The 26742-nt window shown below is 46.1% G+C and overlaps 1 protein-coding gene across 1 annotated transcript in view; it reads left to right on the plus strand.

The window, feature by feature from the left end:
* Positions 1-23470, plus strand: part of LOC135056942 (uncharacterized) — a 132191-nt gene extending 108721 nt beyond the window's left edge. Inside the window, exons 12-20 of the mRNA XM_063962724.1 lie at positions 869-955; positions 1345-1456; positions 16368-16465; positions 16632-16740; positions 17137-17234; positions 17364-17523; positions 18330-18427; positions 18557-18716; positions 21448-23470. Of these exons, the coding sequence (XP_063818794.1) occupies positions 869-955; positions 1345-1456; positions 16368-16465; positions 16632-16740; positions 17137-17234; positions 17364-17523; positions 18330-18427; positions 18557-18716; positions 21448-22673 (2148 nt within the window). The 3' untranslated portion in view covers positions 22674-23470. The remainder of the gene's footprint in view (positions 1-868; positions 956-1344; positions 1457-16367; positions 16466-16631; positions 16741-17136; positions 17235-17363; positions 17524-18329; positions 18428-18556; positions 18717-21447) is intronic.
* The last annotated feature ends 3272 nt before the right edge of the window (positions 23471-26742 follow it).

Here is a 26742-nt window from a genome sequence, read left to right on the forward strand (position 1 = left end):
GAAGAGGTGACTGATGGGAATGGGACATTATACAGTAACACCGGGGGATGTGTCTGGGTGATGACTGGAGAGGTGACCGCTGGGAATGGGACATTATACAGTAACACCAGGGGATGTGTCCGGGTGATGACTGGAGAGGTGACTGATGGGAATGGGGCATTATACAGTAACACCAGGGGATGTGTCCGGGTGATGAATGGAGAGGTGACTGATGGGAATGGGGCATTATACAGTAACACCAGGGGATGTGTCCGGGTGATGACTGGAGAGGTGACTGATGGGAATGGGGCATTATACAGTAACACCAGGGGACGTGTCTGGGTGGTGACTGGAGAGGTGACTGCTGGGAATGGAACATTATACAGTAATACCAGGGGATGTGTCTGGGTGATGACTGGAGAGGTGACTGCTGGGAATGGGACATTATACAGTAACACCAGGGGATGTGTCTGGGTGATGACTGGAGAAGTGACTGCTGGGAATGGGACATTATACAGTAACACCAGGGGATGTGTCTGGGTGATGACTGGAGAGGTGACTGCTGGGAATGGGACATTATACAGTAACACCAGGAGACGTGTCTGGGTGATGACTGGAGAGCTGACTGCTGGGAATGGGACATTATACAGTAACACCAGGGGACGTGTCTGGGTGATGACTGGAGAGGTGACTGCTGGGAATGGGACATTATACAGTAACACCAGGGGATGTGTCTGGCTGCTGACTGGAGAGGTGACTGCTGGGAATGGGGTATTATACAGTAACACCAGGGGATGTGTCTGGGTGATGACTGTATCAGTGTGTGTGTGTGTGTGTGTGTCAGGTGTCTATAAGGTGTCAGGATGTCACTGTCTATGTCTCCATGCAGGAGGGGGAGTATATAGAAGAACACAGGGGTCTGTACAAGGACTTGATTATGGAGAATCACCAGCCCCTCACATCAAAGGAGGATCAGGTAGGTGGGATTTAGGTCTCACCAATAGATCATAGTGACTGGAGCAGATTCAATTGGAAGCGATGTAAAAAACCATGCTTACCTTGTGTCCTGTTTTGGATTATTGCAGTTGTGTGCTCTCCCGATACCCTCATTAAATGGTCTCAGTGTTTTCAGTGCTGAAAACCCTTTAGCGCGTAAAAAGTTTGCCAAGTGAAATCACCATCCCATTTTCAGTCCCGCAGCTGAATTCCAAAACCCCCGCGCCGTGGGCTTTATAAAATTTAGCACCCGCAATTCCCCTCATTGTCTTTATATGATCTGTTGAGCAGCCGTGTGTGTCTTATACACTATCCTACTGTTTTGCCTCAATTAATAAAGTTGGACCATATTAAAGTGTTCTTATTTAGGGTGAAGATTTTAGTGATGAAATGGTAGAAGATACAGAGGGAGAAGAAGAGACGTATGTGAGGGGTGATCAGCAGTGTAAGGAGGAGGAAATCCCTACAGATATCAGCACAGGTGAGCAATAATCACTTATTACAGATATGTCACATATTCTCCTTGACCAGTCACTACTGCAATCTCTTATACTACACCCTCCTCCACCAGTACAGACTCAGACTAATGAGGGAAATGTATATGCCCAGTGAGGGAGTCCAGAGCCATCACCCGCTATTATACTCCTGCTCTCCCCCTCACATCATGTCACTGTTACCAGCCCAGAGATCTGACCAGTCTCCTCCCCGCACTCTCTGGTGTATCTCATACATCAGGATCCATCAGCCCCTATTATACTCCTGCTCTCCCCCTCGCATCATGTCACTGTGTGTTACTAGCTCAGAGATCTGACCAGTCTCTTCCCCACACTCTCTGGTGTATCTCATACATCAGGAGACATAAGCCCCTATTATACTCCTGCTCTCCCCCTCACAACATGTCACTGTGTGTTACCAGCCCAGAGATCTGTATCTCATACATCAGGAGCCATCAGCCCCTATTATACTCCTGCTCTCCTCCTCACATCATGTCACTTCGTGTTACTTGGCCAGAGATCTGACCAGTCTCCTCCCCACACTCTCTGGTGTATCTCATACATCAGGAGCCATCAGCCCCTATTATACTCCTGCTCTACTCCTCACATCATGTCACTTTGTGTTACTAGGCCAGAGAACTGACCAGTCTCCTCCCCACACTCTCTGGTGTATCTCATACATCAGGAGCCATCAGCCTCTATGAGGCGTCTGCTGTCCAGCATTTAAACATCTTGGAAGGCAGCACTCGTACAACCATATTAGGGTGTGAGAACCTCTTAAATCTATCGGTCTGGAAGGCTTTCTTCAAGTTCGGTGATATAACAATGTAATGAATCATGTTTTACAGTATACTGTTATACCTAATGGGGTGTCCCTGTGCCGGTTGTGTTCTGGTGCTAGGTGAGAGCCTTTGCCAGGTTATATCTGGTGCTGGGTGAGGTCCTGTGCCGAGAGTCCACATTTTGTTTACACTGCCATCATCTTCAGCTTTTTCCATCATACCATGATACAGCGAAGAGCCCTTGGCCCATTACTAGAAGTGGTCGGGCATAACCTTAACACCAGAGGGGTCCCATGTTACATAATGGCCTGCAGAGTTGGTGCAAGTTATTCCTAAACCACCAGTGGAACCTCCCTTACTTACAGCTGCTAAGAACGTTCCGTCAATGAGTTGAACCAGTATCCACCATGTGGTAGCACAGTCGGAGTGAGGGCAGCTGAAAAAAAGACTTGCCGTCACAGGGAGACGACCTTTCTGAAGCTAGCCAACCATGTACTGAGTTAGTAGCCTTCTGTCCTACTGGAACAGCTGGTGGTTACTCTTCCATTTCCCCTCTTCACACTATGATTGTTAGGTCGATAAGACATTTCCGTGTTATTTGTCTGTCTGAATAGCTGAGAGTGAGTCCCACTTGTCCTTAGCAGTTACGGAGCTATTAAATTAGGACACTGAATGGAGAGGTGGTTTCAGTCCTAGAAGACACTATTGTTTCCAATCTCAGGGATCTGAGCCTGTGTCCAGAGGGCCATAATTTGAATATGTAGGCGTTTCCTAATATGAAGCATTATGTACAATGCTTATGAAAAACAATGCAGTACAATGAAAAACAGTATATACACGGGGCTTGCAAACAAAAAAATAAAAGGAAGTAAGTTACAGATAACACACAGAAACCTGGGATGGGGAGACACAGCGGGAAATGATGGAACAGCCTCTCAGTCACATTGATCCCACTGAACAAAGGGGCTCAGGCCTTTAATTAGCAGCCAGTCACACCTTGGATGATGTTACATCAGACGGCACAATGCCCCAACCAGACCTGCCGACATGTGACCTTCAAAGATCACAAAATGGGAGATCAGGGAAATTAAACATGTTAAAAATGCCCCATTTCCCCAATCCCCCTTGGTATCACTGATCCCCTGGCCTTACATCTGGGGATTGGGGCATTGCCACAATATATCCCTGAATTATGGGGTTCGTAAGAGTCTCTGCTGACTGGATGGTTTATTAGGACAGGGACCCTCCCTGAACTGCTCAAATCACTTTTTAACTTACGTCTACATAATTGTGCATAACGTCTCCTGCAAAGTGATGACCTAGAAAATGTCCACATTGCTCTCTGCTATTGTAGCTGCATTATCACTGTAAATATGATGCATTGTGCGGTGTAGGGAGGCCAATCCCGGGCCATTTTTCAATCCCGGGATTGCAGTAGGGACCAGTGAAGGTTGTAGGGAGCAGCGCTGGAGGGAGGGTGTAGGTAGTGTTGCGGGAGGTAGGGAGGGTGTAGGTAGTGGTGCGGGAGGTAGGGAGGGTGTAGGTAGTGGTGCGGGAGGTAGGGAGGGTGTAGGTAGTGGTGCGGGAGGTAGGGAGGGGGTAGGTAGTGGTGCGGGAGGTAGGGAGGGGGTAGGTAGCAGTGCGGGAGGGTGGGTGTAGGTAGTGGTGCAGGAGGGAGGATGTAGGTAGCGGCGCGGAAGGGTTGGTAGCGGCGTGAGAGGGAGGGTGGGTGTAAGTAATGACACTTACTATTAGGCGGACGGTCGCAGCAGCCATGGACACACTGAACGCGGGAGCATTTAAAATGAAGCGCCGGCCGCCAGCCAACCAGAGCTGGCGGACCTGCGGCCAATCAGGGAAGCGGTCGCAGCAGTGGCTCCTGATTGGCTGCCGCTGCTGCTGCATCTTCCCTGATTCGCTGCCGAGCCGCCAGCTCTGATTGGCTGGCGGCCGGCGCTACATTTGAAGTGCTCCCGCGTTCAGTGAGTCCATGGCTGCCGCGGCCCTCCCGGACATGCGCACTGTAATCCCTTGAATCCAGGGATTGGAAGTTCCAATCCCGGGATTCAAATCCCGGCATTTTTTGGCCCAAATCCCGGGATCCCGCCGATCCCGGGATTAGCCTCCCTAGTGCAGTGGGATTGGCTAGATACTTTATATCTCTAGAACGACAGTGATTTACAAATCGCATCGGACCTGTGCTTCCACTTCAACTATTTCTCATACGTCCTAGAGGATGCTGGGGTCACCATTAGAACCATGGGGTATAGACGGGATCCGCAGGAGACATGGGCACTTTAAGACTTTGAAAAGGGTGTGACCTGGCTCCTCCCACTATGCCCCTCCTCCAGACTCTGGACAACATATAAACCTCAAAAACAGGCTGTCAAGAGGGGACATAGGTGCAGAGGCACTGTCCTAACCCCGCCAGTATAAATAATAGGGTAGAAAAAGCGGGACTGAAGCGCTCCATTGCGGGGGCGGAGCTTAGTCCTCTCAGCTCACACAACTCAGCGCCATTTTCTCTACACAGGCTGCAGAGACGCTGGTCCTTCCTCACACTGCTGCATAAGTATCAGGGTGTAAAACGGGGGGGCACAGTAATTTTGGTGCAATATATTTCTATTATAAAAGCGCTGCAGGTCTGGGGCATTATCTTGTGTTCCAGAACGTTGGTGAAGCGCTGGGTTGTGAGCTGGCAAACTCCCTCTGTGTCTCTCTGACAGACTCTACTGTGGGTCTGTCCCCTATATGCCCGGTGTGTCTGTGAGTGTTGGGTACACGTGTGCCGGCATGTCTGAGGCGGAGTGCTCTTCCCAGGATGAGGCTGTGTTGGGGACACAAACGGCTGTGGGAGTGACCCTGTCAGCACCGCCGACTTCTGATTGGGTTAATGTGTTGAATGCTTTGAATGCAAATGTGGCTCTTATTAGTAAGAGATTGGATAAATCTGAGTCTCCGAACCAGGCATGGAAGAAATCTGTGGATGATGTGTTGTTGCAAGTTCAGACCCCTTTGGGATCACAAAAAAAGATTGTTTGCCCTGTTGGCAGGCACGGATACCGACACAGACTCTGACTCCAGTGCCGACTATAGTGATGCCAGATTAGATCCAAAATTGGCAATTAGGTATATGATTGTGGCGATAAAAGACGTACTACAGATCTCGGAGGACCCTGCTGTTCCTGACAAAAGGGTCTGTATGTATAAGGGAAAGAAGCCTGAGGTAACGTTTCCTCCCTCTCATGAACTGAACGCTCTAATTGATAAGGTTTGGGAAAGTCCTGACAAAAATTTTCAAATTCCCAAAAGGATTCAGGTGGCGTACCTTTTTCCTTCTGGGGATAGGGAAAAGTGGGAGTCACCCCCCATTGTGGACAAGGCTCTATCTCGCCTGTACAAAAAGGTGGCTCTTCCTTCCCCTGACACGGCAGCCCTAAAGGATCCTGCGGATCGTTGGCAGGAAAATACATTGAAATCCATTTATGTCACCACAGGTACACTGCTCTGGCCAATCATTGCATCTTCCAGGGTGAGTACTGCTATCGAAAAATGGGCAGAGAACTTGTCATCTGATATAGATACCCTAGATAGGGATAACGTTCTCTTGACTCTAGGTCACATCAGAGACGCTGCAGCATACCTAAAGGAAGCTGCAAGGGATATTGGCCTTTGGGGATCAAAGGCCAATGTCATGGCTGTCTCAGCTAGGCGTGTGTTGTGGATTCACCAATGGAATGCTGATGCTGACTCCAAGAAAAGTATGGAAGCTCTACCATATAAAGGTAAGGCCTTATTTGGAGACGGCCTTGATGATTTGGTGTCTACAGCTACCGCGGTAAGTTATCCTTTTTACCTTGTGTTCCTCCACAACAAAAGAAAACGCACCACTATCAGATGCAGTCCTTTCGGCCCAATAAATACAGAAAGGGCCGGGGTTCTTCCTTCCTTGCTACTAGAGGAAGGGGAAGAGGTAAACGATCTCCAGCCTTGTCAGGCTCCAAGGAGCAGAAGTCCTCCCAGGCTTCTGCCACCCCCACCGCATGACGTTGGGACTCCTATGTGGGAGTCCGCACCGGTGGGGGCCCGTCTGAAACTCTTCAGTCAGTTTTGGGTTCGTTCGAACCTAGACCCTTGGATTTTACAAATAGTATCCTAAGGGTACAAGCTGGAGTTTCAAGACGCCCCCCACTCGACATTTTTTCAAATTGGCCTTGCCAGCTTCTCTTCCCGACAGGAAGGTAGTTTGCGACGCAATACAAAAATTGTGTTTAAATCAGGTTATCGTCAAGGTTCCCCAGTCACAACAGGGAGAAGGTTTTTAGGTGAGCCTGTTTGTGGTCCCGAAGCCAGACGGCTCGGTCAGACCAATCGTAAACCTGAAATCCCTGAATTTTTACCTAAAGAGATTCAAATTCAAGGTGGAGTCTCTCCGAGTAGTGATCTCCAGTCTGGAGGAAGGGGATTATATGGTGTCTGTGGACATAAAAGATGCCTACTTACATGTTCCCATTTATCCTCCGCATCAGGTTTACCTGAGGTTTGCAATTCAAGATTGTCATTACCAATTTCAAACATTGCCGTTTGGTCTTTCCACGGCTCCGAGGATTTTCACCACAGTGATGGCGGAGATGATGGTTCTCCTTCGCAAACAAGGAGTCACAATTATCCCATACTTGGACGATCTCCTGATAAAAGCGAGATCCAGGGACCAGTTGGTCAAAAACGTTGCACTCTGCATGACAGTTCTTCAGCAACCTGGTTGGCTCCTGAACTTGCCAAAATCATAGTTGATTCCGACGACGCGGTTTTCATTTTTGGGAATGATATTGGACACAGAACTACAGAGAGTCTTTCTTCCTGTAGAGAAGGCGCTGGAACTTCAGAGTCTGGTAAAACAAATTCTGAAACCAGCAAGAGTGTCAATCCATCAATGCATTCGGTTGCTGGGGAAGATGGTTGCGGCCTACGAGGCCATTCAGTCTGGCAGGTTCCATGCCAGAGTGTTCCAGTGGGACCTGTTGGATAAGTGGTCTGGGTCCCATCTACTAATGCACCAGAGGATAATCCTGTCGTCCAAGGCCAGGATATCGCTCCTGTGGTGGCTGCACAGCTCTCACCTCCTCCTAGAGGGGCACAGGTTCGGAATACAGGATTGAATCCTGGTGACCAAGGATGCAAGCCTCCGATGCTGGGGGGCAGTCACAATGGGAGAAAGCTTCCAAGGAAGATGGCCAAGTCAGGAAACTTGTCTCCACACATGTTATGGAGTTAAGGGCCATTTACAACGGCCTCCTGCAAGCGGAACATCTTCTTCGAGATCTGCCGGTACTGATCCAGTGGGACAATGTAACAGCAGTAGCATACATAAACCATCAGGGCGGAACGAAAAGCAGAGCGGCAGTGGCAGAAGCCACAAGGATTTTCCGCTGGGTGGAAAAACATACAAGCGCTCTGTCAACGATATTCATTCCAGGAGTGGACAACTGGGAAGCAGACTTCCTCAGCAGACACTATCTCCATCAAGGAGAGTGGGGCCTCCACCAAGAAGTCTTCGCAGAGATAACAAGTCATTGGGGAGTTCCTCAAATTGACATGATGGCATCTCGTCTCAACAAGAAGCTTCAGAGATATTGTTCCAGGTCAAGGGACCCTCAAGCAATAGCAGTGGATGCACTGGTGACACTGTGGGTGTTTCAGTCGGTGTATGTATTCCCTCCACTTCCTCTAATTCCGAAAGTTCTAAAGATCATAAGAAGGACAAAGATCCGGGCGATCGTCATTGTCCCAGACTGGCCAAGGAGGGCTTGGTATCCAGACCTTTGGGAATTACTCATAGGAGATCCCTCGCCTCTTCCTCTACGCGAGGACCTGTTACAACAGAGGCTGTGCGTGTATCAGGACTTACCGCGGCTGCGTTTGACGGCATGACGGTTGAACGCAGAATCCTAACCTGTAAGGGTATTCCCAGTGAAGTAATTCCTACACTTATTCAGGCCGGAAAAGGAGCAACGGCTAAACATTACCACCGTATTTGGAGGAAATATATCTCTTGATGTGAAGCCAAGGGGGCCCCTATGGAAGAGTTTTCGCCTGGGGTGTTTCCTCCATTTTCTACAAGCAGGTGTGGATGTGGGCCTAAAGTTAGGCTCAATCAAGGTACAGATTTCAGCCTTATCGTTTTTCTTTCAGAAACAATTGGCCTCCCTTCCAGAAGTTCAGACTTTTGTGAAAGGAGTGTTGCACATCCAACCTCCATTTGTGCCTCCGGTGGCACCTTGGGACCTTAATGTGGTGTTGCAGTTCCTTAAATCACATTGGTTTGAACCTTTGCGGAAGGTGGAGTTGAAATTCCTCACTTGGAAAGTGGTCATCCTGTTAGCCTTGGCATCTGCAAGGCGGGTGTCTGAGTTAGCGGCCTTGTCTCACAAGAGCCCTTATTTGATTTTCCATGAAGATAGAGCTGTATTGAGGACACGTCAGCACTTTTTACCGAAGGTGGTTTCCTCTTTCCACATAAACCAACCTATCGTGGTTCCTGTGGCTACTGACGCCTTCATTGAGTCAAAATCTCTGGATGTGGGCAGAGCTTTGAAGATTTATGTCGCCAGAACAGCTCAGATTAGGAAAACAGAGGCTCTGTTTGACCTGTATGCTCCCAACAAGGTTGGGTGTCCTGCTTCCAAGCAGACCATTGTGCGCTGGAAATGTAACACGATTCAGCAGGCCCATTCCACGGTTGGATTACCATTACCGAAATCAGTGAAGGCCCATTCCACCAGGAAGGTGGGCTCATCCTGGGTGGCTGCCCGGGGGGGTCTCGGCATTGCAACTTTGGTTGGGGTCAAACACTTTTGCAAAGTTCTACAAGTTTGACACCTTGGCCGATGAAGACCTTAAGTTCGGTCAATCGGTGCTGCAGAGTCGTCCGCACTCTCCCGCCCATTCTAGAGCTTTGGTATAACCCCATGGTTCTAATGGTGACCCCAGCATCCTCTAGGACGTATGAGAAAATAGGATTTTAATACCTACCGGTAAATCCTTTTCTCTTAGTCCGTAGAGGATGCTGGGCGCTCGTCCCAGTGCGTACTGTATCTGCAGTTAATAGTTCTGGTTACACATCTGTTGTGTTATGTTTTTTGTAGAGATGAGCGGATTCGGTTTTACTCCGTTTTACTCGGTTCTCAAAACCGAACCTTATTGGCTATCCAAAACACGTGACATCCGTGAGCCAATTAGATGCCGTTTTGAGAACCGAGTAAAACCGAACCCGCTCATCTCTAGTTTTTTGTCAGCCTGTTGCTGCAGTTGTTCATGCCGTTGGCCTGCGTTCTGTTGAATGCCATGTTCTGCGGCATGGTTGAGTTGTGAGCTGGTATGAATATCACCTTAGTTTAACGATCAATCCTTTCCTTGAAATGTCCGTCTCCCTGGGCACAGTTCCTATAACTGGAATCTGGAGGAGGGGCATAGAGGGAGGAGCCAGTTCACACCCTTTTCAAAGTCTTAAAGTGCCCATGTCTCCTGCGGATCCTGTCTATACTCCATGGTTCTAATGGTGACCCCAGCATCCTCTACGGACTAAGAGAAAAGGATTTATCGGTAGGTATTAAAATCCTATTTTATTAGGATTTTTTTTCAAGTTTCCAACTATCATTGAAATATCCATTTTTACATAACAAACCGTATGAGGGATTGTTTAGATCTCTGCCTCTGTCTACTCACACCTAAGCGGCTAGGCTGAATACACATGTGGCTTGATTACCCCCCACCGGGTTGATTCCTTTAGATCACTTTTTCTCAAACTCTGACCTCAGGACCCCAAACAGCTCATGTTTTTGAGGTCACCCAGGAGGTGCACAGGTGTACTCATTTCTCACTGGAGCTAATTATTCCACTTGTGATTCTGTGAGGAAATATGGAAAACATGAACTGTTAGTGTGTCTTGAGGACTGAGGTAGGGAATGCCTGCCCTATGGAAACTACTTATTTCTATGTGGACAGACTTATACAAGTAGATCAAAGGAACTTAATGAAGGCATTCAGGTCACCTACCCTCTGACTTGGAGTCGCAGAAACCAGAAGCCAATACTAGGTATGGCCATCGATGATTAGAAATGATCGATGTTCTATGACCAATGTTAATTACCTTTATCTTCAATGGGGGAGAACCAGATGGTTTCCCGCAATCGATTATATGGAGCTAAAGATATATATTTTATTTTTTTCATCCACTAGGGGTCACTGGAGTACTCTTGGGATATGGACTGTGCGATAGGAGGGATAGGCACATTTAAATATTTAAATGTGAAATCCTCCTTCCCCTCCATACTCCCCAGAGACCTCAGTGTTTTTTATGTGCCTCAGGGATAGCACATCCTGGACTCAAGCTCCAGATATTTATTTTTAATTTTCAAGCAGTAGGGGTGTTGCTTAGACCTGCTTTCATTGGTGTTTGGAAGGCTGTAGTTGCATAGGCAACGCAGCTCAAGTGGGCTTACCAGACCATCCCTTTAGACCAGTTTCTACTTCTTGCTGATCACATCTGTGAATCTGCTGAGTATTTAGGTACGGCTTCTGTGGAAGTTTCACTAATTGCGGCCCGCCGGACACTTCACCTGCATTCTTGGCAGGCACAGGCAGTCAAAACGAGGAATAGAGGCGTTGCTTTACACTGGCAATATGTTATTTAGTCCTAAATTGAAAACATGGATTTCTCAGGCTACTGGGGGGAAGTCTGTTTTCCTGCCATTGCCCGCATCAGTTCCTAAAAGGAAATGCTGGACCAGTGTTACAACCTTTTAGACCTCAGTCCTTTCGAGGCCGTGCTACAGGAACATCTATACAGAGTAGAAGTGGTAGAGAACGTGGTTTTCAATAAACCACTAACCGTCGTCAGGACACAAAGGCCGCCGACAAGCCAGGGGCATGACGGCCTTCCAGCCCATCTCGGATCTTCAGTGGTGGGAGCAGGCCTTCATACGTTTCTTTTGGCGTGTTTCAGACATCCACAGATGGGTGGATCCGCAATTTAATGTTCAAAGATTACAAAATACAGTTCAATTGTCTACCACTAAGGTGGTATTTCAAGACAGGCCTGCCTGTGTCAAAAGTCAAAAAGGCAGTTTTGCAGACCGCGATTCAGTCTCTCACAGATTCAGCAGTTTGATTCACACCAACACAGTCAAGGTTATTATTCCAATTTTTTTTGTAGTACCAGAGCCGGACGGCTCGGTCAGACCGATATTGAACCTAAAGCGGTTCAATCAGTACATCATGTACTACATATTCAAGATGGAATTCCTGCGGTCAGTGAAGACAGGTTTACAACCACAGGAATTGATAATTTCACTGGATCTCAAGGATGCGTACTTCCACCGCATCAGATGTTCTTAAAGTTTGCAGTACAACAAAACCATTAACAATTTCAGGCATTACCATTTGGCCTCCCATCAGCGACTCGGGTATTCACAAGGGTGATGTCTGTGATGATAACTCATCTCAGATCCCTGGCAGTGATAATAGTTCCGCACTTAGACGACCTTCTAATCAAAGCTCTGTCTCAACAAATACTCCTTCAACATGCCTTACTGACATACAATGTACTAGTTCAGCACTGCTGGATTATCAACTTCAAGAAATCAATCCTGGTCCCGTCTCAAAGAATTCAATTACTAGGAATGTTTATGGATACGGTGATTCAACAGACTTACCTGCCAGAACAAAAAGCACAAAGTATTCGTAGAAAACTAGTACAGTTAGTGCTCAAGCCACGGACAGTCTCAGTGCATTTGTGCATTCGACTATTAGGAAAGATGGTGGCGTCTTTCGAAGCTCTCCGGTTCAGAAGATTTCACTCACGTTCTTTTCAACTGGATCTTCTCGCAAAGTGGTCAGGTTCTCATCTACAAATTCATCAGGGGGTGCGATTGTCTCCAAGAGCCAGAGTATCACTACTCTGGTGGCTACACTTACACAATCTAATTCTGATGACAGATGCAAGTCTCAGAGGTTGGGGAGCAGGGGTCCTACATAGTCAATTTCAGGGTCTCTGGTCAGACAAGAAAGATTACTGTCAATAAATGTCCTGGAACTCAGGGCAATCTACAACGCTCTGCGTTAGGCTGCTAGAATACTCCAGTCTCAGACTGTTCAGGTTCAGTCAGACAACACGACGGCAATCACATACATTAACAAACAAGGAGGGACTCGTTGTCGGATAACATGCGAGAAGTTGCTTGAATCCCGATTTCGGCCCGGCATCACCAGGTGATATTTTCAGCAGTGTTTATTCCAGGAGTGGACAACTGGGACGCAGATTATCTCAGCCATCAGGATTTTCATCTAGGAGACTGGGCTTTAAAGCCATGGGTGTTCCAGATGTTGGTCCAGCGGTGGGGTTACCCACAGGTGGATCTAATGGCATCTTGCCAAAATCATCAAACACCTCAGTATGTGTCCAGAGCAAGACATCCAAAGCAGTGGCAGTGGATGCTCTCACAATAGTGTGGCCGTACAGCCTTGTGTATCTGTTTACACCATTTCCGCTGGTTCCTCGGTTGCTAAAGCAAATAAAAAGAGGGAATTCATGACCGTCATACTAGTGGCGTCTCATTGGCCTCGGAGAGTGTGGTTCTCGGATCTCCGTGGGCTACTCGTAGACGATCCGTGACCGCTTCCGCTACGTCCACACCTACTATAGCAGTGTCCGTTCCTTTACCCCAATTTAGCGCGGCTGCGTTTGACAGAGTGGCTGTTTAAACCGCTCTCAAGATGAGAGGGTATTCCATAGTCGGTTATACAAACTATGTTACATGCAAGGAAGCCAGTTACAGCAGATCATTATCACAGGATTTGGCGAGCTTATATAGGTTGGTGTGAGGTTTGGAAGTTTCCGAAATCTTCTTTCAAGTTATCCCGTCTTTTGCTATTTTTACAGATGGGGTTAGATGGAGGACTACGTTTATCTACTCTAAAGGTGCAGGTCTCTGCCTTGTCAATTTTCTTTCAAAGGCGTTTGGCCCTTTTGCCAACAGTTCACAATTTCCTGCAAGGTGTCCTTAGTGTTCAACCTCCATTTATACCACCTACAGCGCCTTGGGACTTTTTAGATTTTTTTGCAGTCTTCAAAGCAAGTGGATGTTAAGTTGCTAACTTGGAAAACAGTTTTTTCTACTAGCCTTAGCTTCGGCAAGGCGTGTTTCAGAATTGGGTGTCTTGTCATGCAAGCCGTATCTGGTGTTTCATAATGATAGAGCAGAGCTTCAAAAGATTCTCGCTTTTATACCAAAGGTAGTATCTGTTTTTCACATCAACGATCGTGGTTCCTGTTTTTCTGAAGGTTCAGGAACTTCAGCTACTTTGAATGTGGTACGCGTAAAACAGATACGTTGTTTATTCTGTATGATGCAGTCAAGATAGGTTGGCCAGCTTCCAAACAGATCTTGGCCAGATGGATTATGCTAACCATACATCAGGCTTGCTTTCATGCTAGTCTACAACCGCCTGCATCTATTTCAATACATTCCATGCGTTCTGTGGGAACTTCATGGGCTGCAGGTTGTGCGGCTTCCATGACACAACTTTGCCGGGCAGCTACATGGTCATCAGTGCACACGTTTGTGCACTTTTACAAGTTTGATACATTTGCGGCATCAGCATCTAGCTTTGGCCGTCTACTGTTACAGGTGCCAGCCAGCTCTCCCGCCCAAGGGGGAAACTTTGGTACGTCCCAAGAGTAATCCAGTGACCCCTAGTGGATGAAAAAGAAAAGGATTTTGTTACGTACCAGATAAATCCTTTTCTTTGAATCCACAGGGGCCACTGGACGCCCGCCCTGAGCAGTTTCACCTGTCTTGTGGTAAGTTCAGTGTATCTTATGGTAACACATTATCACCGGCTTGTTGAAAGTTAAGGTGATTGTTATCTGTTTTTGTGTCAACTTTCTAGTTGTCCATTATCTTATAATGTTATCTGTAATTCTCCATTGTTCATCCTCTATTTCGCTCCTGTTCGGCTCAGTAAAAACACTGAGGTCTCTGGGGCGTATGGAGGGGGAGGAGGATTAAATATTTATGTGCCTATCCCTGATATCGCCCCATTCATATCCCAAGAGTACTCCAGTGCCCCCTGTGGATTCAAAGAATAGGATTTACCTGGTAAGTACCAAAATCCTCTTTTTCCTCCAAAGTGTCTGTACATGACAAATCATCGATGATGCCATTGATGGATAACCCAATGATGGCCATCCCATATATACTGTACTAAAAAGAAATAGCTCAACGTTTATGGGCTTCTATGGGATCGGAAGGTCGGGCCAACCAATAAACAGCACATAAGATGTGACCTCCCGATCCCGGCTGTTGCAGCAGCATTATAAGCTGTTCATTGGCTAATGCTCCAGCAACTGACCTGCATACATACCGATACAGTCGTTGGCCCATGTATCTGATATTGGGTGAACGGGTAGACGGTTGTATAGGTGTGTACCCAGCCTAAGAATCGCACACTGTTCATAATCTCCATCACATTATTATCCATATCTCTGGGGTGTTGGGTGTTTGGGTCAGGAGCACTTGGGATAGCTGAGTGTACTGGTGTATTGGAGAATCTGGATGGCCTAATGATTCTGTTCCTCATGCAGACCAATAGAGGGTGAGGATGTGGGATGCTCCCATAGAGCGGATACCACGGCCGAATTGCAGGTGGTAGGAGCAGTGATAGCTGCACAGGAGGTGTTGGCGCTGGTGTAGGATGCAGGTTTTCAAAATATACTGAGAGTGGATGTGCAGGTACAGTCCTTCAGGATAACCTGAATACTGGAACAAAAAGACAGGTGCAGGTTTATGGGATTGCCCATATGTAGGAACTCAAGGTTGTGGGATTTATTATACGGGAACAGGAGGGCAATTGCGGGATACCCGTAAGCTGGAACATGAGGGCACATGCAGGCTTTTAGAATGTCTAATGTGGGAACGCCAGAGCAAGTTTCCAGGATGTCAAGGGAAGGAGCACTGGAGCAGCTTTTTAACTAGAATGCGGAACAGGATCCTGGAACCAAAGTACTAGCTTCTGGAAGGGTTGTACTGACCATCCTTTGCCAACAGTTCCTGACTTAAATAGGGCTACTTGGCTGGTGATTGGCTGTCGTGTAAATCACCTGATTGACTTTCCTATGTATCTTTTTTATTTAGTGCAGGATGTCAGTGAGATACAGACTCCATGTGACATCTACCTTTATACTGTAGGCTACTGAGGCCCATCTTATACGGCGTCTGCCCACAGTCACTCTTTAGGGGTTATGTCATTAATATAAGATATATTCTACAGCTTCTTTGCATTTTCTCAGTACTAGTTTCTTCTCTTTTGCGGTTATATGATAACATTAAGTATTCTCTGTCCTCTCTTAATATTTTCTCATCCCCGGTCTCCTTCTGTGATTATATGGGATCTGACATGGTTTCTAGGTCGACATGACAAAAGGTCGACATGAGTTTTTCACAATTTTTTCTTCATTTTTTAAAAACATTTTCATACTTTACGATCCACGTGGACTACGATTGGGAACGGTTACCTGTGCCGAGCGCAGCAGTAGTGAAGCAAGGCACCTTTCCGAAGCATGGCGAGCAAAGCGAGGGGACACGGTGCGCTAATTGGGGTTCCTGGGTCACTCTACGCCGTCTACGGAGAAAACTACACCAATTTTTTGTTTTACAAAACTCATGTCGACCTTTTGTCATGTCGACCTTTTTCAGGTGTCTACCTACTTACTGTCGACCAATAGTGGTCAACCTAGTCACTGTCGACCTAAGTGTGGTCGACCCAACGAACCACACCCGATCAGACCCTTTGGAATAGTAAGTTCTGGGATTTCTGCTGTTGATGCTGGATTGTGTTGGACATTGAGAAAATGTTTCCGTGAGGAGCATCTACACATATTAATTAGTGTGAGATATCCTTATTAACTTGCAGTGTCTCCACAGTAGTGAGGTGGGAGCGGCTGGGTTCACTCTCCTATACAGACGGGGATGCGGGGACCCTAGACGCCCAGTGTCACAGATCTGCCCTGTCACACTGCTATTCAAAATGATTGATTATCCTATCACTTCTCCTACAGATGGGCCCAGTAACAGAGATACCCCAGAGAGATGTCCCCGTCCTCTGTATTCCCAAGATTGTACAGAGGAGAATCACAGGATCCCACAGGAGGATCAGGTAGGTGGGATTTGGGGTTTAGACAAATATCAAGAGCAGATTGTTATTTAACTATGTGATCTATAAAGCAGCTGTGTGTGTCTTACACTCTCGTATTATACTGCTTAATCACAATTTGTTAAATCAATTATTAAATGTAATTTTATTGTTTTGTTTGGTTATGTAGGGTGATTATCTGACTTATATTAAAATAGAAGATACAGAGGGAGAAGAGACGTATGTGAGGGGTGATCAACAGTGTAAGGAGAAGGAAATCCCTACAGATATCAGCACAGGTGAGTAATAAACACTTGTTACAGAATAGAGTCACATATTCGCTACAGCAATCTCTTATCCTTCGCCCTCCTCTGGCAGCCCCTATTATACTCCTGCTCTTCCCCTCACATCATGTTACTGTGTGCTACCAGCCCAGAGATCTGACCAGTCTCCTCCCCACATTCTCTGGTGTATCTCATACATCAGGAGCCATCAGCCCCTATTATACTCCTGCTCTCCCCTCACATCATGTCACTGTGTTACCAGCCCAGAGATCTGACCAGTCTCCTCCCCACACTCTCTGGTGTATCTCATACATCAGGAGTCATCAGCCCCTATTATTCTCCTCACATTCTCTGGGTTGTATAATAATACACCTATATATACTGTACTCAGTCACTGTGTGTCTCCTACAGATGAGCCCAGTAACAGAGATACCACAGAGAGATGTCCCCGTCCTCTGTATTCCCAGGATTGTACAGAGGAGAATCACAGGATCCCACTGAAGCATCAGGTAGGTGGGCTTTGGGGTCTCAGCCATTTACCTAAGTGACTGTCACTAAATGATCTGCAGATCTTCTTAAACTTAGTTAATTTAATTGGACAGTATTATAGTGTTTTATTGTTTGTTGGGGTTATTTAGGGTGGAGACCTGATTAATATTAAGGTAGAAAATATAAGTGAGGAAGAAGAGACGTATGTGACTGATATGAAGACAGAAGATACAGAGGGAGAAGAAGAGACGTATGTGAGAGTTGATCAGCAATGTAAGGAGGAGGAAATGCCTACAGATATCAGCACAGGTGAGTAATAGTCACTCATTATAGAAAAGAGTCACATAATCTCCTTATTCCGTCACTACAGCAATCTCTTGTTATACACCCTCCCCTGTCAGTACAGACTAATGAGGGAAATGTATCTTCCCAGAAGCCATCAGCCCCTATTATACTCCTGCTCTCCCGCTCGCATCATGTCACTGTGTGTTACCAGCCAAAAGATCTGACCAGTCTCCTCCCCACACTCCCTGGTGTATCTCATACATCAGGAACCATCAGCCCCTATTATACTCCTGCTCTCCCCCCTCACATCATGTCACTGTGTGTTACCAGCCCAGAGATCTGACCAGTCTCCTCCCCACACTCTCTGGTGTATCTCATACCTCAGGAGCCATCAGCCCCTATTATACTCCTGCTCTCCCCCTCACATCATGTCACTGTGTGTTACCAGCCCAGAGATCTGACCAGTCTCCTCCCCACACTCTCTGGTGTATCTCATACATCAGGAGCCATCAGCCCCTATTATACTCCTGCTCTCCCCCTCACATCATGTCACTGTGTGTTACCAGCCCAGAGATCTGACCAGTCTCCTCCCCACATTCTCTGGTGTATCTCATACATCAGGAGCCATCAGCCCCTATTATACTCCTGCTCTCCCCTCACATCCTGTCACTGTGTTACCAGCCCAGAGATCTGACCAGTCTCCTCCCCACACTCTCTGGTGTATCTCATACATCAGGAGTCATCAGCCCCTATTATTCTCCTCACATTCTCTGGGTTGTATAATAATACACCTATATATACTGTACTCAGTCACTGTGTGTCTCCTACAGATGAGCCCAGTAACAGAGATACCACAGAGAGATGTCCCCGTCCTCTGTATTCCCAGGATTGTACAGAGGAGAATCACAGGATCCCACTGAAGCATCAGGTAGGTGGGCTTTGGGGTCTCAGCCATTTACCTAAGTGACTGTCACTAAATGATCTGCAGATCTTCTTAAACTTAGTTAATTTAATTGGACAGTATTATAGTGTTTTATTGTTTGTTGGGGTTATTTAGGGTGGAGACCTGATTAATATTAAGGTAGAAAATATAAGTGAGGAAGAAGAGACGTATGTGACTGATATGAAGACAGAAGATACAGAGGGAGAAGAAGAGACGTATGTGAGAGTTGATCAGCAATGTAAGGAGGAGGAAATGCCTACAGATATCAGCACAGGTGAGTAATAGTCACTCATTATAGAAAAGAGTCACATAATCTCCTTATTCCGTCACTACAGCAATCTCTTGTTATACACCCTCCCTTGTCAGTACAGACTAATGAGGGAAATGTATCTTCCCAGAAGCCATCAGCCCCTATTATACTCCTGCTCTCCCGCTCGCATCATGTCACTGTGTGTTACCAGCCAAAAGATCTGACCAGTCTCCTCCCCACACTCCCTGGTGTATCTCATACATCAGGAACCATCAGCCCCTATTATACTCCTGCTCTCCCCCCTCACATCATGTCACTGTGTGTTACCAGCCCAGAGATCTGACCAGTCTCCTCCCCACACTCTCTGGTGTATCTCATACCTCAGGAGCCATCAGCCCCTATTATACTCCTGCTCTCCCCCTCACATCATGTCACTGTGTGTTACCAGCCCAGAGATCTGACCAGTCTCCTCCCCACACTCTCTGGTGTATCTCATACATCAGGAGTCATCAGCCACTATTATACTCCTGCTCCCCCTCACATCATGTCACTGTGTGTTACCAGCCCAGAGATCTGACCAGTCTCCTCCCCACACTCTCTGGTGTATCTCATACATCAGGAGCCATCAGCCCCTATTATACTCCTGCTCTCCCCCTCACATCATGTCACTGTGTGTTACCAGCCAAAAGATCTGACCAGTCTCCTCCCCACACTCTCTGGTGTATCTCATACATCAGGAACCATCAGCCCCTATTATACTCCTGCTCTCCTCCTCACATCATGTCACTGTGTGCTAGCCGTCATATCTCCTTACCATACTTTTTGGTGATTGTCTTACATCAGTACAATGTATAACATCATCTGTGATTCAATCGCTGATCAGTTGAATGATATCCCATGTGACATTACCCATAATCCTCTCTGTGCACTAACCAACCACAACCATTACAAATAGGGTGCGAGTTATCGCACAGAGAAATTTATGAGGAAACAGACCTGCTTCAGATCGGCGAGTTTTACCGCGACATGCACAGATCAGCAATATATGTATTTCCTCTGTATTTAAAAGTTATAAAGAATCCAGAAAAAAACAAAAGTTATAAAAAATACATGGAACAAAACAAATAGAGTTCCATCATATCTTAAGAACCAGCACTGGGCTCCACTAGGAAGGGGTAATGCCACAGCCAGGGGCCACACTTGATGGGTCCCCCAGCAGAAGTATTCATCCAGGAATTACTGAGGAAATGGGGACCTCCTCCCCCCCCCCCCCCCCCCTGCCAAGAAAGAGGTCTTCTCACTCCAGGTCACCCAAGGCATTGGCACAATCTTGGGGCTATCTCCGGCACACCTGAGCGACGGGTGCCGAATTGATAGCATTCAACGAAAATAATTAATATTGTGTTTTACAGGAGGACTACAGGTCCCAGCAAGCCTCCCTCACAAGCCGGTACTTTGAGAACCTCAAGTACCAGCATGCAGTGCATTAAGAGCCCGCTGGTACCTATAGTTCCCCCTTTTAAAAGAAATATTCAAATAAAGACAATAGAACTTTAAGATTCAAACTCGCACATACTCCCCTCGTCCCTGGTGCCGCTTGGTCCAATTGTCCATGTAGAATCCGTTACATGGGAAGAAGTCCTACTCGCCTATCCCTTGTGTAGATTGGGTCCTCTTTTCAGTAGGCCTCCAAGGGGTTAACAAATTAACCCATTCCATATCAGATCAGAGGAGCTACAGATGAAGCCTCGCCCATCTAGCCTTTTCTGCTGCACCTAGGTGCACCAAGGCTTATTGGCATAAGCCTTTCATCTATTGTTCTCAGCTGCAATACAATACAGAGAGAACAATACAGCAGGGGATTACCTCCGACTGCCCTGGCTCAGTTACGCCTATTAAAGGGATAGATGAGCAGGGCTTCATCTGTATATGTTTTACACCTATAGCTCTTATCCGTGATCGATGAAACCCTTGTGGTTTTAAACATTTGCGAAAACCACCAGCCACTGGTCAGCCTCTGCTAAGGTAACAGCCCGCTTATTGGCCCTCATTCCGAGTCGTTCGCTCTGTAAATTTCATCGCATCGCAGCGATTTTCCGCTTAGTGCGCATGCGCAATGTCCGCACTGCGACTGCGCCAAGTAAATTTGCTATGAAGATAGTATTTTTACTCACGGCTTTTTCATCGCTCAGGCGATCGTAGTGTGATTGACAGGAAATGGGTGTTACTGGGCGGAAACTGGCCGTTTTATGGGCGTGTGGGAAAAAACGCTACCGTTTCCGGAAAAAACGCAGGAGTGACTGGAGAAACGGGGGAGTGTCTGGGCGAACGCTGGGTGTGTTTGTGACGTCAAACCAGGAACGACAAGCACTGAACTGATCGCAGATGCCGAGTAAGTCTGAAGCTACTCTGAAACTGCTAAGAAGTTTGTAATCGCAATATTGCGAATACATCGTTCGCAATTTTAAGAAGCTAAGATTCACTCCCAGTAGGCGGCGGCTTAGCGTGAGCAACTCTGCTAAAATCGCCTTGCGAGCGAACAACTCGGAATGAGGGCCCTTGTCTGTGAGTGGCCTGTCAATCAAGAGCAGATTCATGCCAGTTTGTACTCGGATTTATACTGGCACCCTATTCCATCTAGCCCTAGTCTGACGGGAGTCATTTTTATATTGTAATTATTTGTAATTTGGAAAAGAACTAAAACCACTAAACATCATGACCATTCTATTTCCATACATTTTATTCCTATTCCCAGCAGAGAGAGGCACAAACAAGAATAACAAAACGAAAAACAAGAAAAGAGATCAAATTTATTCTTCAGATTTGAAAATAGAAGATAACAACACAGAAGATTCTTCGGGAGACAATCCCGTTTCTCTATACGTACTCCCAGTACCTCACAGTGCTGATGTATCTGGCTCATCTAATCATGGGGAATGTTCTACTGATATCTCCGGTATTGCTACTCACAGTACAGTATTTGGAGGTGATAATATCTTTCTCTGTTGTGAGTGTGGGAAATGTTTTACACTAAAATCATCTCTTGTTATACATCAGAGAACTCACACAGGTAAGAAACAATTTTCATGCACAGAGTGTGGGAAATGTTTTAAACGGAAATCATCTCTTGTTACCCATGAGAGAAGTCACACAGGCGAGAGGCCATTTCCATGTTCTGAGTGTGGGAAATGTTTTACACAGAAATCACATCTTTTTAATCATAAGAGAAGTCACACTAATGAGAAGCCATTTCCATGCTCTGTGTGTGGGAAATATTTTAAGCGGAAATCAGATCTTGTTACACATGAGAAAAATCACACAGGTGAGAAACCATTTCCATGTTCTGAGTGTGGGAAATGTTTTACTTATAAATCAGTTCTTGTTACACATCAGAGAAGTCACACAGGCGAGAAGCTCTTTCCATGCACCAAATGTGGGAAATGTTTTATACATAAATCCGCTGTTGTTGCACATCAGAGAAGTCACACAGGTGAGAAACCATTTCCATGTCCTCAGTGTGGGAAATGCTTTACACATAAATCAGCACTTGTTAGACATCAGAGAAATCATGCTGGTGAGAAACCATTTCCATGTTCTGAGTGTGGGAAATGTTTTACACAGAAATCACATCTTGTTACACATCAGAGACTTCACACAGGTGAGAAACCATTTTCATGCTCTGAATGTGGAAAATGTTTTCCAGACAAATCATATCTTGTTATACATCAGAGAAGTCACACAGGTGAGAAACCATTTTCTTGCTCTGAATGTGGGAAATGTTTTACACAGAAATCAAATCTTGTTAAACATCAGAGGCACCACACAGGTGAGAGACCATTTCCATGCTCCGAGTGTGGGAAATGTTTTACACAGAAATCAGCTCTTGTTACACACCAAAAAATTCACAAAAAAGATGAGCTGATAGATTTGAAAAGCATTACATCTCTGGAAGGCTCATTTTATCCTGTAAACCTCAACTGAGCTTAAGAATTCCATCTCTGTTCCACAGTTCATGGAGCCATATAGACATCCTCAGGAGAATTTTGGGTACACTTAAATAAAACCATTCTGTAAATCTTATTAACAACCAAACATGGGTGTCAGAGCACGGGAAAGTCCAGGAGCCATATAGGTGCCAACCAGGGGCCCATTCTATAGTAGACCATTGTATCAGCTCAGCTGGGCAAGACCACGTCAGAATAATGTGACTTGTGAGGTGACTTTTTCATTTTTGTACATTTATAAATATACTGGAACATGTTTTTTTCTCTGTATGAGTCTTTGCTCATTGTAGTAGAAGTAAAGCCGTACGAGGCCTAACACCCTGCAGAGCCTACACTGAGATGTGACTGACGCTATATGTGAGGTAAATCATGAGGGGCCTGAGCATGGGATAATTATCAGTCATCGGAATCTCCTGAGTGACAGCTGTATGGGGAATGAGGAAGGTTGCTAGAGATAGACGCCAGATGTGTGAAGCATTATGGGATATCGGAATATGAAGTGATTGGCTAAACATGGTGACATCACTGTGGGTATAATATGTAAATGAGAGAGTGACATCACTGCGGGTATAACATGTAAACTGAGAGAGTGACATCACTGTGGGTATAACATGTAAATGAGAGAGTGACATCACTGCGGGTATAACATGTAAGTGAGAGAGTGACATCACTGCGGGTATAACATGTAAATGAGAGTGTCAGTCACTTATCACATATACGCTTATCTGATGGTTACTGTGTGTACACAATAAATATCACATCTTTTATACTACAGTATTGAGTGGAATCATTTCTGTAACAATCGCATATTAATAATTGGGGGAGTCAGGGAGCTGGAGACCACCTTGATATTTCCACTCACACAGAACAGAACAGAATCCCTAAGCCTTGTGTCTGACCACCCCAGACAGTCACTGAGCATATCAAGAAGTTCCTGTAAGGAAAATCCAGGAGAACCTGAACTGGAGCTTCTGGCAATCAGAGAATGTTGGGAAGAGATTCATTACCAGGACAACGACTCTACCAAGCCAGCTCTGATGTCTGCCCTGGTTTCTGAAGGGCTGGTGAAGTGATCAGAGGTCTGGCTGGTGACCATCATACCCAGATACCATGGTTGGAAGGAGGCACCACATATATGGGAAAGTGAGTTTCAGGCCAACGACTTGGTGGTCCGGAGCAGTTCAATTCTTGGCCACCAATTTGGAGTACTTTTTCTTAAATTGGATAACAGGATATATTTTTGAGATTCCTTGGAGAGATGCAGCGCAGAGAACAAGGGAAACCCGTGTCTTGTGCCATTATAGATCGTAAACAGGAGTGCGTCCGTCACCCTTCTCTCTGGCAGAATAGCTATAAAAGAGAAAGGATCTTCGCACGGCATGTAAGCTCCCAGGCCCAGAACATGTATCTTGTGTCCTGGGTGGCTTTGTGTGTGTGACACCCACAGTAAACAATTTGCCCAACAAACTACCTTTAGAGCTGCTATATCTGTGCCCTTGTGGTTGTAGGATCTGTCCAAAGACTCTATTACCATTTGCCACCATGGCTAAGACACCAAAGAGATGAACCTACCATTAGTAAGTACTGTACCTATAGATGTATTCCTGACTCGGGGCCTAATTCAGATCTGATTGCAGCAGCAAATTTGTTAGCAGTTGGGCAAACCCATGTGAACTGCAGGTGGGGCAGATTTTACATGTGCAGAGAGAGTTAGATTTGGGTCGGGTGTGTTCAAACTGAAATTTAAATTGCAGTGTAAAAATAAAGCAGCCAGTATTTACCCTGCACAGAAACATAATAACTCACCCAAATCTAACTCTCTCTGCACATGTTCTATCTGCCCCACCTGATGTGCACATGGTTTTGTCCATTAGCTAACAAATTTACTGCTGTGATCAGATGTGAATTAGGCCCTCAGTATATTATTGTGCATGGTGAAGCATGAAGGAGGTGTGGTGCCCAGGTAAGTGGCTCCTATCCCCTGATGGGTGAGTGTGTTAGTCATAACTCCCTGCATAGTTGCCAGGCTAGGCGTGGGTGCTGTATCCCCAGCAATTTGGAGGAGGGGAAGATACTATGTGGATATTGTGGCTTTGGTGTGACCAGATGTCAGCAGGGTACAAATCTCATTTTGTTTAGCACAGCCAAACTGGGATTCCTTCAAGGCCCTTTTTACATGATACTTTAATAAAGAGGATAGCTAAACTCAAATCCTTCTATAGGAAAAGGGAGTTAGAGCTCGAGTCTGCTGGTCCTAATTTTAAAATGGTGTATTTAACTGATGGCCTTGAGTTCTCTAGGCTTCAGTGGTTATCATCTCAGACCATCTGGACATCATAACTGAAGGGTGTTATTCTCTTCCCACTCACATTACGGCTATCTGGTGAGATTGGTTAGTTCTGACTGTCGCCCAAATACGGTAGCCAAGACTGTAGATGTTCTATGAGCGTCGTCGTCTAGCTTTTCGCCCTGTCAGGACGGGCGGTCGGTGGCCGCCCATACACTCTGAGCGATATGACCGCTCATATCACTCAGTAACGTCATGCAGCTGCCACCAGATAGTCCAGATCGAGCTAGCATGCACTGCCAACAGCGACGATCATTGCCGACCTGGGGGCCGTGCATTGTTCGTTGCTGGCGGCATACACACTTGCCGATAAAATAAGCGACGACGCTCAGGAAGGGGGAAAATGAGCGATGCCGCTTGTTTTACCGGCAAGTGTGTGTGGGTCTAATGTTTGTACATATGAAAACAAATTGCTTTGGAAGGTTTAAAGGGAGGAATGACTGATACGGTCATTGGGTCGACCACTATTGGTCGACGTGCATTAGGTCGACAGGGTTTCTAGGTTGACATGACAAAAGGTTGACATAAGTTTTTTTTCACAATTTTATTTACTTTTTCGTTCTTTACGATCCACGTGGACTACAATTGGGAACGGTAACCTGCGAGCGAGGCGAGTCATGCGAGGGGACACGGTGCACTAATTGGGGTTCCCGGTCACTCTACGAAGAAAACGGCACCAACATTTTTTTTTTAATCTCATGTCGACCTAGAACATGTCGACATCGTTAATGGTACAACGTTGAAGCGCTCGCAACCGATTGCCAGTTGCGAGCACTTCAAGGTTGTACCATGAAGCCAACGATACTGATGTACGTAATGTATTTTTTTATTGATGGGGGGAGAGATTTCACATTAGGTAACCATATATTCAAGAATTTTTCATCCCTCTTCTTTTGGTTAAGTGACATTTTAAGCCAATCCACTGAAAACAAGTATGAAACTCTAGGTAAAAACAGTGGTAATGTCAATGTATCCGACATGATCCGTTGCGATAATAGAGTCTTCCGTCCTGCTGCTGCCAGTTTAGCCAACAATAATTTTTGTCCCAGTGGCGGCCTGTTCCCAACAGGGGTCAAGTATATGTCCCCTGCAGCCCTTTCTGGGGTAGGGATAAATGTGATGTCATAAGTGTTTTCAATGTACTGACCTATCGTCATCCAAAATTTATAAACCTCTGGGCAGCTCCACATCCAGTGATACAAATCCGCCTCTGGAACCGCACATTTAAAACACTTCGAGTCCGTGGAGGCGCCCATTAACCAACGTCGTTTCGGGGTATAGTATGCACGATGCAGTAACATTTATATTGCTTCTCTATATTGGAGGCCAAAATACAGGTTTTATTTAATGGGTATGGGTCATTGGGTTGACCACACTTAGGTCCAAAGTCAGGTCACCCACTATTGGTCGACATGTATTAGAGCGACAAGGTTTCTAGGTCGACGTGATAAAAGGTCGACATGAGATTTGAATAAAAAATTGGTGTCGTTTTCTTCGTAGCTTGACCGGGAACAGCCATTGGTGCACTGTGTCCCCTCGCCTGGCGAGCGAACTTCACGCAAGGTGCCTCGCTCCGCTACCGCTGTGATCGGCACAGGTTACTATTCCCAATCATAGACCACGTGGATCGTAAAGTATGAAAAAGTTTTTAAAAAAAGTAAAAAAATTGTGAAAAACGTTGACCTTTTGTCATGTCGAC

This window comes from Pseudophryne corroboree, chromosome 3 (genome assembly GCF_028390025.1).
Source record: "Pseudophryne corroboree isolate aPseCor3 chromosome 3, aPseCor3.hap2, whole genome shotgun sequence".
NCBI classification, from domain to species: Eukaryota; Metazoa; Chordata; class Amphibia; order Anura; family Myobatrachidae; genus Pseudophryne; species Pseudophryne corroboree.